At 45.1% G+C, this 18269-nt stretch overlaps 1 protein-coding gene across 1 annotated transcript in view; it reads right to left on the reverse strand.

Moving 5' to 3' along the window:
• Positions 1-8: 8 nt before the first annotated feature.
• dpf1 (double PHD fingers 1) overlaps positions 9-18269 on the reverse strand; it is a 60184-nt gene continuing 41923 nt past the window's right edge. The window contains exons 9-12 of the mRNA XM_036961761.2: positions 5720-5839; positions 5510-5622; positions 3971-4052; positions 9-3607 (exon numbers count right to left, since the gene is read on the reverse strand). Of these exons, the coding sequence (XP_036817656.2) occupies positions 3537-3607; positions 3971-4052; positions 5510-5622; positions 5720-5839 (386 nt within the window). The 3' untranslated portion in view covers positions 9-3536. The remainder of the gene's footprint in view (positions 3608-3970; positions 4053-5509; positions 5623-5719; positions 5840-18269) is intronic.

The following is an 18269-nucleotide window of genomic DNA, read 5'->3' on the forward strand; positions in this document are numbered from 1 at the left end:
AGCAGACGTTTTTCAGGAGTTACAACTTTTATTTATGATTGTTTGTAAATGAAAAAAGAAGTCAGGAGAGAAAAATGTGGAAAAATTGGGTGCCTGGAGAAAGACAGATGAATTTACAGTGAATGAATGACAGCTATGCAGTTGTAGTCAATATGTCAAAGTGTTCCCAGGTAGAGAAGGAAAAAACAACCCACGTGTCCAGGAAGATTTGATCTCCATCAGGGTAAATACTAACAAATTCATTTTATCCAATGTTTCTTTTTTTCCAACAGACAGTTACAAGAAAGGAAAATGTGCACACACTCACACAGGAATTTCTTATTTTGGTAATAAAAAGTGCAAGCAAGATCACAGCACGATAATTTACAAGAGGGCCAAAATCCTGCTTCTTTTGAGGACTGGCCAACAATCTTTCCTTTCTAATCCCACCCCCAGTCTAAAGATGGGGAGGGAGTGAAGGATGCTGAGACGGAACAGGATAGGGGGTCACCCAGTGATCTATCTTTCAGCTCAGTCTCTGGGGGGGGGGGGGTCCAAAGGTCATATCTGAGCTAGAGTCACCCCTCTTTCTGCAACTGCATCCTCTCAGAGAGTACAATCAAAGTAGTTTGACTCCACCACATCCTCTTAAGTGCCAGGAATAAATTCAGAAGTAAAGGCTTATTATCAGTGAGATCAGTTCACCTCACCCACTCAGAATCACGTCATCCCCTGGCTATTACCTCAGTACCGGCTCTGAACACAACTCTGATTGGATATTGGTGGGAAACTTAAATAAAAGGATGAAACCGTAATGTTGTGAAGGTTTTCACATTGTCCTTTTAATGGACAGACTCCTCAAAAGACAATCTATCATGACACATTCTACTGACACTACAGTCGGTAGAATGACATTCTGTCTCTCTGGCCGATCCTAGATCTGTGTGCTGTCTTACCAACTCTAAGGGTCATTGTCATGTGACAGCACAAACAGATCTGGGATCAGGCTACTGTCACTCAGGGCCAACTACAGTAGCAAGGACTGAGGCCTCAGCAGTACCCATTCTAACACAGTACACTAGTGTTAACTGTAGTCTTGGATGTATCGGCATGCAGCTTGTGTCATGGAGAGGAAGTTTGAAAAATAATAACCATCGACTGACTGTTTGTTTTTCTATGACCTCATTATTAGATTAAAGAGAATGTGTGCACCCCAAATGGGACCCTATTCCCTATGTGGTGCACTATTTTTCTACCAGAGCCCTTTGGCCACTGTTCAAAATAGTGCACTACAAAGAGGAAAGGGTGTAATTTGGAACAGAACCACTGACAGACAACGCCTTTAAGTCTGCCTGTGTGTCTCCCCACCACTCCCCCACCCCCTCTCTCTCTCTCTGTCACACACATAGACACACACACACGTACACACACATGCCAAACAAACACACTGTGCAAAATGTTTGAAGTACAAAAACACCAACAAAAACAAATAAGAGAACAATTCTGAGAGAGAAGAGGTAAAAACATCCCTAGTTATTCGAAGGAAAAATAAATAAAGTAAATATCAAAATATGAAATCAAGATCATTTCTGGTATCACATGGCTAAAATGATGGTACATACATTTTGGGTAGCGCAAGTAGTGACCTTTTCCCCAACATGGCTGTGTGTGCTGGATCATACCATAGTAGAATATAAACACATACATTTGAGGAGTAGAGACATTACAAATATGGAGGCAAATATGATAACCACTTTTAAGTGCATTAAAATAGACAGAAATAGTATTTTTGAGTTCATATTTCGATGTGCACTGAGAGACGGTGAATTATGAAATTGCAATTAGTCTTTTTGATAGATGGAGAGAGTGACAATCTATTTACAGCAAAATGCCTCCCAACTTAAAGCTCTAGGAAGAGGAATCATTGGACCAATCAAAGTTGCAGCGTGATGCAATAGTCCAGTCAGATAGGCCACTGGGGGAGGGGACTTTGGGTTGAAAAAAAGACTTGTCTCAGTACAAGCTCACAAACACATGCTGGCGTCCCAGTTAGTAGAAGTCCTCTGCTTTTAGCTTACTCTTTGAAAGCACATTATATTACAAGGTCCTAGCACGCAAAGCAGTCTTGCAGATAGTAAAGCGCTCATTCTACTAGTTTTGATGACTTTTCACAAAAATGAGTTATCCTTCGAGAAAAAACAAGGGCTCGGAAGAGAGAAACGGCGCAAGCTGGCTTGAATTCGTTTGGTCCAACAGAAAACATAATACAGTAAGTCATGGTGGTGTTTCTAGGAATCAGAAGCCCCTCCCCTTCCTGCTCCCCGACCCTGCCATAGGTCCTGCCTAGCACCTGGTTGGCTACGGTTGGCTCTCACTTCCACACAGTTTTAGGAGGGCACATTTACCCTCACACACACACACACACACACACACACATACAGATGGACACACACACACACTCAACTTTACCCAAATGGGTCAACAAACACATTATTGCGAATTAAGTGTGCTTTCTTAAATACATTTTATCCTTAAAATATCTTTAAAAACTATAATGTTAACACCATGCAAATAAAGTTTTAAAAAAAAAAGAAATTTGGGCCCTGTATTTTTGACAAGGCCAGACATTAAAATCTGCATTGTCCACACTTAAAACATACCTACATTCTTGCTACACACACAGCCAAAATACACCAAGCTCCACCAAAGTCATAGCAGTCTCATGTTGGCTTTTTCTGTTTTTTTTTAAGGAAATGAAGGTAACAAGAAGTACATAGTTGGGGAAAACATTTGCTCTAATTCATTCTTTTTTTGGACACACAATTTGATCTAAGTGGCTGATGGCAGAGTGACAACCTCTCCACTCCCTCTCCTCTGCAAATGTCATCAAGCCACAATAGCTCCGGGCGATGGTATCAATCCCAGAGTACTTCACTGTCAAAGGCTGAAGTAGAGTGAGTGGAGGCGCCATGTGGGAGGAAGGGGGCGGGGCTGCAGCTGTTTAAACCTAACGAGGAGTCTAGGCGTCACTACGGCCTGCCTCTCCCTCTCCGTGTGTACTCCACTGCCAGGGCCACAGCCGAGCTATGGTAGTATAGGGCCACAGTGGCAGCTGATGCTCATTAGGGCTCCTCTAAGGACCCTTCACAGGAGAGAAAGTGCCCTTGTGGGCTGTTGATAAACGGCTCTTCGGAGACAGAAGGTGAAGGGCCAGTTAGACTATTGATGATCAGATGCTCTCCCTGATGCTGCTGGGGTAAAAGGTGGTTCATCCTGGGCCCGAGGTGGAGGGGACTCCAGCGGCAGGTGGCTGGGACTCAGCAGGGACAGACAGGGACAGACCTGGATGGAGCATGGTGCACCCTGGGAAGTACATGCTTCCATTGACGTTAAAACAGCTGGGGCTGGGAGACCTGACGACAGGAGAAATGGACGGACGTCTGTTGTTGTTTCAAAAAGGAGGAAAAACTGCAGGGGCTTGGGGGAGTCTTCTCATATTGTAGTAGGTCCGTTTGCCATGTTTGGGGGGGGGGGGGGGGGGGGTGTAGCGTGGTAGATTAGGTCAGGGTGATGTAGGCCGAGGCCTTCTCTTTAAGCTGCCGCAGACACAGATGGCAACTCCAGCTCCCTGGAAGATCAACAGTTCACAAGTTCACTGGTTACTGGAAAGCCCAAGGGTTAATCCTAGCAGAATAAATGAACACTGTAAATTGAACACTGGCTGACTGTTGCGAGTGCAACCCCACGTACTGTGGTCAAACAGCGTGGGAGATTTGCAATCTCTTAGCCATGTCAAGTGGACATGCTGATGACACACGCATTCAGCACATGCACTTTCACCTTATAATTCACCAACTGTATAAGTGACATTATGAACCCAGCCATTGCATGGTCATCAATTACCGACAATATGCCAGCCTAGGTATCCTATACAGTATTCTATAGGACTACACTAGGCCTATATCCTCCACATATCCTGTAGTGTACCTACCCTCTGGGGGCTCCGCCATAGGGGGGCTCAGGCAATACATATGGTAGCCTCTGTCACAGTCATCACAGAATAGTAACTGATCCTGGAACAAGGGAACACACAAACACAAATAATGTTATGTCATTATCAATCAGATATAGGAGCAAATATGTATCTGTAATGTTTAACCAGATTAACACACTACACCTACCACACATAGGCCCGGATTTGCTGCGTGTTTGCGCCCATTTTATTTCAGTGTGGTAGTAACCTTCCCTTTACCCGTTTGATCTGTCCCCAATATTGAATTCCCTGTTGTAAAAACAGGTGCCATTGGGTGTTACTCCTACTGGAGGAGGAGAGTCCAGGCGAGGTATGTGTTGGGGTAAATGGAGAGTGGGATATACACTAAACAAAAATATAAAGTGTTGGTCCCATGTTTCATGAGCTGAAATAAAAGATCCCAGAAATGTTCCATAAGCACAAAAAGCTTATTTCTTCAAATTCTGTGAACACATTTGTTTACATCCCTGTCAGTGAGCATTTCTCCTTTGCCAAGATAATCCATCCACCTGACAGGTGTGGCATATCAAGAAGCTGATTAAACAGCATGATCATTACACAGGTGCACCTTGTGCCGGGGACAATCAAAAACGCCGCTCTAAAATGTGCCGTTTGGTCCCAACACAATGCCACAGCAATTGGCATGTTGAATGTAGGAATGTTGACCAGAGCTGTTGCCGGAGAATAACATTTTCATTTCTACAATAAGCCGCCTCCAACGTAGTTTTTTTGGGCAGTACATCCAGCCGGCCTCACATTCGCGGACCACGTGTACGGCGCCGTGTTGGTGAGCGGTTTGCTGATGTCAACGTTGTGAACAGAGTGCCCCATGGCGGCGGTGGGGTTATGGTATGGGCAGGCATAAGCTACAAACAGAATTGCATTTTATCGATGGCAATTTGAATGCACAGAGTTACCGTGACAAGATCCCGAGGCCCATTTTTGTGCCACTCATCCGCCGCCATCACCTCATGTTTCAGCATGATAATGCACGGCACCATGTCGCAAGGATCTGGACACAATTCCTGGAAAATGTCCCAGTTCTTCCATGGCCTGCATACTCACCAGACTTGTCACCCAACAAGCATGTTTGGGATGCTCTGGAGCGTTGTGTACAACAGCGTGTTCCAGTTCCACCAACATCCAGAAACTTCACACAGCCATTGAAGAGGAGTGGGACAACATTCCACAGGCCACAATCAACAGCCTGATCAACTCTATGCGAAGGAGATGTGTCACGCTGCATGAGACAAATGGTGATTTTCTGATCCAGATACCTTTTTTATGGTATCTGTGACCAACAGATGCATATCTTTATTGCCAGTCATATGAAATCCATAGATTAGGGCCTAATGAATTTATTTCAATTGACTGATTTCCTCATACGAACTGTAACTCAGTAAAGTCTTGGAAATTGTTGCATGTTGCATGATGTTTTGGGAGTATGAAGGGGTGTGTTTGCGCATGCATGCTTGTGCGCATGCGTGTGGCACTCACGTCATTCTCGGAGGTGCCACACAAGCTGCAGGACTTGCACTCGATACACTGCCAGCGGTAGGTCCGTACTGCTGCCGTCATGTTGACTGTGAACTGCAGGCAGGACGGGTGGCCTGGGGACACAGAGAACGACACACACACACACACACACAATGACACATTTAAAACCAACTAAAACCGGTGTCCATAGGAGTGTCTGTCTGTCCGTACCTGAGCGTCCACAGTCGGCACAGGAGATGAGGTCCTCGGGACAGCCGGTCTTCTTGGAGCCGCCCAGGCAGAAGTCACAGTAGCCGTTAGGGATGACCGACCCATCTGCAGCTTTCTTAGCTGCAATCACACAGGTGGAAAGGTTACATACGATAGAGCTCTTTCCCTAACAAACGCTCTCCTACAGAAAAGCTGCATATTACTCTTATATTCTATGCTCTGTTTTTTGGGATCCAGCAATTGTATGAAGCTCCATTGAGCACAGACCCAGAGCACTGAGTCTATGGCTGTGGTCTGTGGTTACTGATGACCTGCTACTGAAGCTGGTGTAGAGCTGAGGACTCAACAGGCTTAGAACTAGACTGATGTAGGAGGAACATCGCTGGTTTGGAGAGGGAAAGAGGAAGATAGAGAGAGAGAGAGAGAGAAAGCAATAATGAGGGAAAGAGGCAGAGACAGGAAACATTGAGTGAGATGGCGAATATGAGACTTCCAGCCAGCCAGACTGCAGAGCATCCCAGCTGGATAAGACTCTCCCTACTCCATATGTTGGTTTTGGTAAAGCAAGGAACAGGCCCGCTGAAGCCTGGGACTCGCCAGCTCGTGCTCAGCTAGGGATGGGAGGAGGAAGACGGGGAGGAAAATCCATTGGGAGGCCCAGGGGTCTGTTTAATATTGTCAAAGGAGTGGTGGGGGGGGGGGGGGGGGGGGGGGCTGGTACAGACCTGCTGTGCGTCAAGCGGCAGGTGCGCGGTGGGAAGCCATTTTAGAATAACCATTAAAGGAGAGGAAAGTCTCCCTGCATGCATCCTCTCAGTCTCACTGACTGCAGTCGATTGCATAATACCTTTAATAGATCCGATCACGTAACCAGGACAGTCTATTTGTATATGTCCTTTTTTCCTGTATTAAGATGTAATGCAATGGACAGGAACGTCACAATGACTCACCAGTGGCGCACGTAAGACAGATGAAGACAAACCGACATACAGTATACTAGACAACACACACAGGAATTCATCTCGAATACATAAACCCACACGCACACACAGCAGTGTTCATGGTGGAGTAATCAGCGGCTGTGTGGTGTGTGATTTGGAGAGCCAGGACCCTCATTAATCCAGCCCAGGGTGGATTGTGGCTGGGGGAGGGGTGGAGGGGAGATTGAGTTTTCTACTCCAGAGGGCTGGTCTGTAATCCCTAGTGGAAAAAAAAAAAAAAAAACTCTGATCAGGATGGGAGGGGGGGGGGGCACAAAAGAAGAGAGGAGCTGTCCATGGTACCAGCGCAGCAGCCAGCTCTGTACTGAATTGTATAATGATGAGCAGTAATGTACAGTGGAGTGGAACATTACGTACAATCAGGGGACTGTGGCAAACATACCACTATCCCCACGTTCGTCTACAACACTTGGGCACAGAGGTATGTATGGTCTACATACAATATGTACATATTTTATGCATGTAGGTTCATTCATTAAATATGTCACTTTGAGTTGAAGAAAAAAGAAAAAGCCTTTGGCTCTCTCTGTCTTTTATTTCAACAGACTACCGCTGACTCTGCTTTACCACAGTCCCTGATGGGCAAAACTGTATATACACACACACAGTTACATAAAAGTATATGCCAAACGGCACACACTACAAACAGGGCTGCTCTCGGGCTCTGCGGACCGTGAGGCTGTGAGGACCCTTGAGAGTGAATCAGCAGGCCCTGACACATCTGTGAGTGAGCAGGCTGCCCGCTGGCCTGCCTGCTCAGAAAGGAAAGCCCATCGATGATTAAATGCCTGAGGCCTTGCTTAAAGTCTGAGATGCTAACCTGAGGTAGTACATCCTTGAGACGGACAGAGAAAGAGAGAGAGGGATTGAAAAAGAGAGCGAGAGAGGGGAGGGAGACGGATGAAAGCGAGGGTGGGAGGGAGAGCGAGACAGAGACATACAGACCAAACCAGACAGAGAGACAGAGACATACAGACCAAACCAGACAGAGAGACAGAGACATACAGACCAAACCAGACAGAGAGACAGAGACATACAGACCAAACCAGACAGAGAGACAGAGACATACAGACCAAACCAGACAGAGACATACAGACCAAACCAGACAGAGAGACAGAGACATACAGACCAAACCAGACAGAGAGACAGAGACAGAAACATACAGACCAAACCAGACAGAGCGACAGAGACATACAGACCAAACCAGACAGAGAGACAGAGACATACAGACTAAACCAGATAGAGACATACAGACCAAACTAGACAGAGAGACAGAAACATACAGACCAAACCAGACAGAGAGACAGAGACATACAGACCAAACCAGACAGAGCGACAGAGACATACAGACCAAACCAGACAGAGAGACAGAGACATACAGACCAAACCAGACAGAGAGACAGAGACATATAGACCAAACCAGACAGAGAGACAGAGACATACAGACCAAACCAGACAGAGAGACAGAGACATACAGACCAAACCAGACAGAGAGACAGAGACATACAGACCAAACCAGACAGAGAGACAGAAACATACAGACCAAACCAGACAGAGAGACAGAGACATACAGACCAAACCAGACAGAGAGACAGAGACATACAGACCAAACCAGACAGAGACATACAGACCAAACCAGACAGAGAGACAGAGACATACAGACCAAACCAGACAGAGAGACAGAGACATATAGACCAAACCAGACAGAGAGACAGAGACATACAGACCAAACCAGACATAGACATACAGACCAAACCAGACAGAAAGACAGAGACATACAGACCAAACCAGACAGAGACATACAGACCAAACCAGACAGAGAGACAGAGACATACAGACCAAACCAGACAGAGAGACAGAGACATACAGACCAAACCAGACATACAGACCAAACCAGACATACAGACCAAACCAGACATACAGACCAAACCAGACAGACAGACAGACAGACAGACAGACAGACAGACAGACAGACAGACAAAGAACATGTGCGAGAGCGGTAGCACGTTCCTGAGGTTGTCAAGGGTGATACACACCTCCCTCCCTCCATCTCAACTCCAGCTCCACCTTTCCTGTAACACCCCTCCAATTACTGGGAGAATACAGGCAGAACAGCACACTTCACAGCTTTTAAGTGTGTCTCGGGAACCCACTGGGAATTAGGGGAGAGAGATGAATCCTCAAACACCCCCCTCATATCTCCCCCTTCCCTTCCGTTCCCTTCTCTCGCTTTCTCTCCCCCTATCTCTGTCCTCTCTTCGCCTACCTATCTCTCTCTCTAAGTATAAGCTTCTCTACCTCTCTTCCTCTCCCCTCTGCCTCTCTCACGCTCTCTATCCCCTCTCTCTTCCTCTTTTCCAATCTCTCACTCTCCCGGTCTCTCTCCAGCCCTCTCTCTCTCTCTCTCCGCGCTCTCCTTTTTCTCTCCAACTCACTCTCCCTTTCTCACTCCCTCATTCTCAATACAGCCTGCTCCTGGAGTTTTCACAATCTCATTCTAGCACAATCTCTAGCCTAAGAGCCATACCGCACTGGCTGGTCGATAAAGTGGCCACAGCCTTATCGAATTAGCACTTCCGCAGGAATACCCACAAGCACCTGTTGCCTGCTCTCACTTTCTCTGTTTCTCACTCTCCTCCACACTTTCATTCCTTCTTTTGCTCTCTCACCCATGTCTCTTCACTCTGTTTTCTGAACATACAATGAACATAAACCTATTCACACAGGTCCAAACATACAGCACAATGAACATAACCCTATTCACACAGGTCCAAACATACAGCACAATGAACATAAACCTATTCACACAGGTCCAAACATACAGCACATTGAGCTGAAACTCATCCACAGGCCCAACTATTAGATAGCTTAGCTTAGTTAGTGTGGTTTTGCACCTGACAATAAAACAGGGTTTTACTAAAGCAATCCTACTAGTCTAGGGTTAACCAGTGATGATCCTGGGACACAGATCAGCTCCTAGTCTCACCTACACACTGCCGTCCCCACAACACAAAACACATTCCAGCATGGCAGGGGAGCAAATAGAACAGAAGAGGAGAGAGGAGGAGGAGGAGAGGAAGAGGGGACAGGAAGAGGAAGAGGGGAGAGGAAGTGGGGAGAGGAAGATGAGGAGGAAGAGGAGAGAGGAAGATGAGGAGGATGGAGAGGAAGATGAGGAGGAAGAGGAGAGAGAAATATGATGAGGAAGAGGGGAGAGGACGAGGAAGAGGAGGAGGAAGAGGAGAGAGGAAGATGGGGAGAAAGAGGAGAGGAAGATGAGGAGGAAGAGAGGAAGATGAGGAGGAAGATAGGAGAGGAAGAGGAGAGAGGAAGGGCAGAGCACGAAGAGGAGAGGGGAAGTGAAGACGTGGCTGCTCTTGTGTCAAAGCATCCGGTTGAAAACACACACTCTGCACTCCTGTCGCCAGGCTGGTTAATGAGGGGAGCACCACACCAGGACACACATACAGATACACACTAATATAACGTATACATACACTCACATTCACAGACAATACACGCACAAGCCCACCGAGACAAACGCACGCACAAACACACAAGATTTATAGCCAGCATGTCTTTGCATAATAACTTTTAAAGGCTTGTTCCACTCCCAACCCCCACCCTCTCTCTTTAACGTGACGAATGGGAGTCCCTCTGCCCCCAATCCATCCTTCAGTATCAGCTCTCATCCAATGCGTACACACACTAGGGCTGTGACGGTCATGGAATTTTGGATGACAGTTATAGTGTTTTTGTTTTCCACACATTTTCTCCTCTCCTCTGCTACACCATATGAAAGCCCTGTACTGTTTTTGAATGGGCGTCAAGCTTATATCATCAAATTCATGCAAACGGGGTCATTTAAGGCATGTATTCATCGATTAAGGTTTTCGATTATGAGAAAATAATAATAATAACGCAATCAAAAACCTTCATGAAAGGCATCAGGTAGAAGTAAATTAATACACGAGTATGAATATAATTGTACATGTACACTACCGTTCAAAAGTTTGGGGTCACTTAGAAATGTCCTTGTTTTTGAAAGGAAAGCACATTTTCTGTTCATTAAAATAACATCAAATTGATCAGAAATACAGTGTAGACATTGTTAATGTTGTAAATGACTATTGTAGCTGGAAACGGCTGATTTTTTATGGAATATCTACATAGGTGTACAGAGGCCCATTATCAGCAACCATCACTCCTGTGTTTCGATAGCACGTTGTGTTAGCTAATCCAAGTCTATCATTTTAAAAGGCTAATTGATCATTAGAAAACTATTTTGTTAGCACAGCTGAACACTGTTGTCCTGATTAAAGAAGCAATAAAACTGTCCTTCTATAGACCAGTTGAGTATCTGGAGCATCAGCTTTTGTGGGTTCGATTACAGGCTCAAAATGGCCAGAAACAAATAACTTTCTTCTGAAACTCGTCAGTCTATTCTTGTTCTGAGAAATGAAGACCATTCCATGCGGGGAATTGCCAAGAAATTGAAGATCTCCCAGATACTCCCTTCACAGAACAGTGCAAACTGGCCCTAACCAGAACAGAAAGAGGGGTGGGAGGCCCCGGTGCACAACTGAATAAGATGGCAATTACATTAGAGTGTCTAGTTTGAAAAACAAACGCCTCACAAGTCCTCAACTGGCAGCTTCATTAAATAGTACCCTCAAAACACCAGTCTCAACGTCCACAGTGAAGCGGCGACTCCGGGATGCTGGCCTTCTAGGCAGAGTTGCAAAGAAAAAGCCATATCTCAGACTGGCCAATAAAAATAAAATATTAAAATGGGCAAAAGAACACAGACACTGGACAGAGGAACTCATCCCGGAGTCGCCTCTTCACTGTAGACGCTGAGACTGGTGTTTTGCGGACACTTAATTTGCGCTGTTCTGAGAAGGGAGTAATACACAGCGTTGTACAAGATCTTCAGTTTCTTGGCAATTTCTCACATGGAATAGCCTTCATTTCTCAGAACAAAAACAGTTTTATTGCTTCTTTAAATCAGGACAACAGTGTTCAGCTGTGCTAACAATTGCAAAAGGGTTTTCTAATGATCAATTAGCCTTTTAAAATGATATACTTGGATTAGCTAACACAACGTGCCATTGGAACACAGGAGTGATGGTGGCTGATAATGGGCCTCTGTACGCCTATGTAGATATTCCATAAATCAGCCGTTTCCAGCTCCAATAGTCATTTACAACATTAACAATGTCTACACTGTATTTCTGATCAATTTGATGTTGTTTTAAATGGACAAAAAAATGTGCTTTCCTTTCAAAAACAAGGACATTTCTAAGTGACCCCAAACTTTTGAACGGTAGTGTAATGGTTACGTTTTCATGAATTTGATGATATAAGCTTGAGCTGGGAGGGCGTTGCCTAGGCAACCGAAGACTTGTTTGATACAACACCTCGCTTATTTCAGCAAGGAGCAACAAAGTTTCATCATGTTGGAGTCCATGTTACAGCAGAAATGGCCGTCCAGTCTTCAGCAAGCAGTTAAAAAGAAAGAAAAGGTTATGACGATTCCTTTATATTCATGATGATCTTCATCCATAACTGTGGCGCTAACACACACACACACACACACACACACACACACACACACACACACACACACACACACACACACACACACACACACACACACACACACACACAGAGAGAGACAATGGATCCAGTATTATGCAGGGAGAGAGACCGAGTCAGTCAGACGAAGAGTGTCAGTCACAGATGAGATATCTCATGAGGAACGTTTCCTCTTTCTCATCCTGTCTGTGCTTCTCTCTTTCACAGAGGAAATTAGATTTTTTTCCCCCCTGCAATCGTCTATTGTCACACAAATACCTACACCATCTGTCTCCACCTCCTTTTCCCATTCCCTATCTCTTCCTCGCTATTAAACACACATGCACGCACACACAAACACACCAGCAAGACGCAATGCAATAACATGCTCGTTTCTCTTCCCTGTCCAGTCAGTAGGTTGCGTAAGTCCCAGTGCATTGTGGGTCTGAAACAGAATGACATTGTAAAGCGAGAGGACGGTGGAGATTTTGGTGCATAATAAAACTTGATCTTTGGCTGCACTGTAATCACACTGACCTGCACACACTACGGGGCGGCAGGTAGCCTAGTGGTTAGAGCGTTGGACAAGTAACCGAAAGGTTGCAAGATCGGATCCCTGGTACAAGGTACAAATCTGTCGTTCTGCCCCTGAACAAGGCAGTTAACCCACCATTCCTAGGCTGTCATTGTAAATAAGAATTTGTTCTTAACTGACTTGCCAGGTTAAGTAAAGGTTCAATTTTTTTCATTTTGAATAAAATGGCAGCATAAGAGGCTCACTCTGTCTGTAGCAAATACACAAACAGTACATACAAATGTATTTATTTATATATATACTGTATATACACAGTACCAGTCAAAAGTTTGTACACACCTTCTCATTCAAGGGTGTTTCTTTATTTGACCTATTTTCTGCATGTGTGGTTACCATCGTGAAGCATGGAGGAGGTGGTGTGATTATATGGGTGTGCTTTGCTGGTGACACTATCAGTGATTTATTTAGAATTCAAGGCACACTTAACCAGCATGGCTACCACAGCATTCTACAGTGATACGCCATCCCATCTGGTTTGCGCTTAGTGGGACTATCATTTGTTTTTCAACAGGACAATGACCCAAAACACACCTCCAGACTGTGTAAGGGCTGTTTGACCAAGAAGGAGAGTGATAGAGTGCTGCATCAGATGACCTGGCCTCCACAATCACCCGACCTCAACTCAATTGAGATGGTTTGGGATGAGATGGACCGCAGAGTGAAAGAAAAGCAGCCAACAAGTGCTCAGCATATGTGGGAACTCCTTCAAGACTGTTGGAAAAGCATGCCAGGTGAAGCTGGTTAAGAGAATGCCAAGAGTGTGCAAAGCTATCATCAAGGCAAAGGGTGGCTACTTTGAAGAATCTCAAATACAAGATATATTTTGATTTGTTTAACACTTTTTTGGTCATAGTTTTGATGTCTTCACTATTATTCTACAATGTAAAATCCTGTTTAAAAAGCCCCTAAACTCAGACTCTTAGCCGCAGTTAGGTCCCATTGTCTGACCCGCCCAATCAATACTGAGGAAACGCTGGAACTTAGACAGCAACATAGGTATACAGTACAGTACATATAAGATATCCTAGTAAGATATAGGTTGTTTGTTTGTGTGTGTGTGTGTCTAGGCTCCGACAGACAGACATGTTTTCATGAGCAGGATGGGGGGGGGGGTTATACTAAGATAGCCAAATGACTGAGGATCCAATCCTAACCCGGCAGGCCTCTCCTCTGTTAATACAGAATACCAAATGAAGCAGTGCAATATCAGCCTGCCTTCTCCCTGTCTGGGGTAATATATATGATAAATCATAAAGAGAATTCTTTACTCTCACTCTCCTTCTTTCACTCTCTCTCTCTCTCGCTTTCTTCTTTCTGTTGCATTTAATGAACTCCTCTGCCCCCTCCGTTTCAACCCCTCCAAAGCCAAATTTCACTCCCTCCCCTCTTCCCCTCCCTACTCAATGTACATAACAACATACTCTTTAGGAGGGAACCCAGCCTGTCACTATAGCAACCGGATTGCTAGGCAACAGCCGTTTTCTCTTCCTGCTTTGTTGCAGTAGAGGAGGCAGTGCAGTGGCGGGGCGGCAGGCAGCGTGAGCTGGTCTAGCTATGTAGGAAGCTACTGTACCGGCACTGGCACCAGCATGTGGAAAGTTCAGGAGGAAACCAGACCAGAATTACAGCTAAAGGTGATGGTTGAGGTTGAGGAAGTAACTTGGTAAAGTCCAGAATGGTCTTCGCTCTGATAAGAGGCATTCCTTACCATGGTGGGGCAATCTGGTAGACAAAGTCCCAGCCCCGTTTACAGCAAGCAAAGGACTGAGCAACTGGGACTGACTATGCTGATCATGTAGTGTGTTCAGGTGGTGTGTTTTGTATGTTCCGGGTGCGTGTTGTCGTGACGGTACTGCCCCGCCCCCACCACCCATGTCCTCTCTCAGCCTGCATCACTACTCAGTCTCCTCCATAGGCTACTCTGTCCTGTACCTGTCTGCTACAGTACGGACACAATGACTAGCCAGGACAAACTCATTTTTCAGTATTTCACTTATAGCATCAAAATCAATAAATCAGAGCAAGTTTTGGGGGTTCATTCAGTAGTTTTTACCTGATTAAGTTGATTAATGTCGGAAAAAAAATGTTAAAAGTACGATTATAGATTCCTCAAACATAAGTTGAAAATTATACTGTTGCTGCTTCCTGTTTTTTATACAATTGAAGTAGGAAGTTTACATACACTTAGGTTGGAGTCATTAAAACGTGTTTTTCAACCACTCCACACATTTCTTGTTAACAAACTATAGTTTTGGCAAGTCGGTTAGGACATCGACTTTGTGCAAGACACAAGTCATTTTTCCAACAATTGTTTACAGACAGATTATTTCATAATTCACTGTATCACAATTCCAGTGGGTCAGAAGTTTACATACACTAAGTTGACTGTGCCTTTAAACAGCTTGGAAAATTCCAGAAAATCATGTCATGGCTTTAGAAGCTTCTGATAGGCTAATTGACATAATTTGAGTCAATTGGAGGTTTAACTGTGCATGTATTTCAAGGCCTACCTTCAAACTCAGTGCCTCTTTGCTTGACATGGGAAAATCTAAAGAAATCAGCCAAGACCTCAGAAGAAAATTGTAGACCTCCACAAGTCTGGTTCATCCTTGGGAGCAATATTCAAACGCCTGAAGGTACCACGTTCATCTGTACAACGTTCATCTGTACAAACAATAGTACGCAAGTATGAACACCATGGGACCACGCAGCCGTCATACCGTTCAGGAAGGAGACGCGTTCTGTGTCCTAGAGATGAACGTACTTTGGTGCGAAAAGTGCAAATCAATTCCAGAACAACAGCAAAGGACCGGATCAATTATCTGGCAACACCTATGGTGGACATTCCGGCAGTCAGCATGCCAATTGCACGCTCTCTCAAAACTTGAGACATCTGTGGCATTGTTTTGTGATAAAACTGCAGATTTTAGAGTAACCGTGTATGGTCCCCAGCACAAGGTGCACCTGTGTAATTATCATGCTGTTTAATCAGCTTCTTGATATGCCACACATGTCAGGTGGATGGATTATCTTGGTAAATGAAAAATGCTCACTAACAGGGATGTTAACAAATGTGTTCACAACATTTTAGAGAAATAAGCTTTTTGTGTGAATGGAAAATATATGGGATCTTATTATTTCAGCTCATGAAACATGGGACCAACACTTTACATGTTGTGTTTATATATTTGTTCAGTATCTGTTTAAAGAAATATATTTCGTTTTATCTTGATGACCATAAACTGTTATATTAACATCAACAATCTGAGGTCAAAATCACTCAATTGTAAATGCGAGTTTGTGTAACACAAACTGTCCACATTAGCGCATTATAAAATCATTTAATATGGCAAAATAATTCAACTTGTCCATTTTGGATGATAGTATATGTTGCCCACTCACAAAATATTGCAACAACTACATACAATTGAACTGGGCGCTCTAGACTGGAGCTTCTATAGTGTCTGTGCAGCTGCCTTAACGTTCGCCGTCCCTACAATGACACAGTGACACAGGCCCTCCACTGTCACTGTCACTAGACTCTCATTAAAAAGACCACTCGCTCTCTCTTACTGCAGGACTTTCATCACATGTGAATAGGCTGGAACAGAACCAACCACCAGACTCCATAGATCTCATTCCACATGTAGTATTCTACCCCACAGACAGACAGAGAAAGCGAGAAAAAGAGAAAGAGAACAGAGACAGCCAGGACGCCATTTTAGGTTTGATACATAATTAATTTTGTCCTTATAGCTGATCACAAGGATTCCTTCTCACAGTGGCGGAGCAAGGTGAGCGAAGCCATTTTGTGAGCGAGGTGAAACTGGGAAAGAATTTAAAATAAATAAATATATAAAAAAAGAAAAACAGGAACAAAAGGACGCTGACCTTCAAAGGGCTCAATTACATGTTACACCTCTCCATCCCTCCATCCCCCCCTCCCTCCATCCCCCCCTCCTGCTCTCACTCCTCCGACCGTCTGTCCGTCCAGATAAACCAGACTCGGAATCTCAATTCTGTTTTGGGGAGAGGACTTAACGAGAACTGGCTTGACTCTTTCTGCTCACAAAACCAATTTTCAGGTGCACACCAGAGGGCCGACCTCTAAAGTAAACACCCCTCCCTCCCCTCCTCAATCCCCCGTCACATCAATGCCCAAAACCAGCCCCCACCCCCCACCCCCCCACGCCTCTGTCACTTCATGAAGAAAAAAAAAATTGAGAGGCAGCCATGAATTTCTATGCTGCAGTTCAATTGAACAATCGGCTTCAAATCCTGCAATGGGAATAAATATTGAAAAAAATTGAAGGAAAAAAAACAAGCAATGGATAAATCACAAGACAAAAGCAGAGAGAAAGAAATGGAGAGGGAGAGAGAGAGAGAGAGAGAATCAGAGAGAAGAGGGAGAGGAAAGAAAGCATGGTGAACCGTGAGAGAGAGAGAGAGAGAGAGGGTCAGAGAGAAGAGGGAGAGGAAAGAAGGCATGGGTAACCGTGAGAGAGAGAGAGAGTCAGAGAGAAGAGGAGAGGAAAGAAAGCATGGTGAACCGTGAGAGAGAGGAGAGGGAAAGAGAGAATCTCATCTACTTGTGGAATAATCTGTCATTCATCAAACTGATGGGAAACGGAGAGAGGGAGAGAGAGTCAGAGAGAAGAGGGAGAGGAAAGAAGGCATGGTGAACCGTGAGAGAGAGAGTCAGAGAGAGAGAGTCAGAGAGAAGAGGGAAAGGAAAGAAGGCATGGTGAACCGTGAGAGAGAGAAAGAGGGAGAGAGAGAGAGAGAGAGGGGGGGAGAGAGAGAGAGAGAGAGAGAGAGAGAGAGAGGGAGAGGGAGAGAGGGAGAGAGAGTCAGAGAGCGAGTCAGAAAGAGAGAGAGAGAGTCAGAGAGAGAGTCAGAAAGAGAGAGAGAGAGTCAGAGAGAGAGTCAGAGAGAGAGAGAGGGAGAGAGAGAGGGAGAGAGAGGGAGAGAGAGGGAGAGAGAGAGTAGGAGAGAGAGAGAGAGGGGGAGAGAGAGAGAGAGGGAGAGAGGAAGAGTCAGAGAGAGAGTCAGAGAGTCAGAAAGAGAGAGAGAGAGTCAGAGAGAGAGTCAGAGAGAGAGTCAGAAAGAGAGAGAGAGAGAGTCAGGGAGAGAGTCAGAGAGTCAGAAAGAGAGAGAGAGTCAGAGAGAGAGGGAGAGTCAGAGAGAGTGTCAGAGAGAGTCAGAAAGAGAGAGAGAGTCAGAGAGAGAGTCAGAGAGAGAGAGAGAGGGAGAGGGAGATAGAGAGGGAGAGAGAGAGGGAGAGAGAGAGAGGGAGAGAGGGAGAGAGAGAGAGGGGGAGAGAGGGAGAGAGAGGGAGAGAGAGGGAGAGAGAGGGAGAGGGAGAGAGGGAGAGAGA

This window comes from Oncorhynchus mykiss, chromosome 24, assembly GCF_057628025.1.
Source record: "Oncorhynchus mykiss isolate SJ-2025 chromosome 24, ASM5762802v1, whole genome shotgun sequence".
Taxonomy (NCBI): domain Eukaryota; kingdom Metazoa; phylum Chordata; class Actinopteri; order Salmoniformes; family Salmonidae; genus Oncorhynchus; species Oncorhynchus mykiss.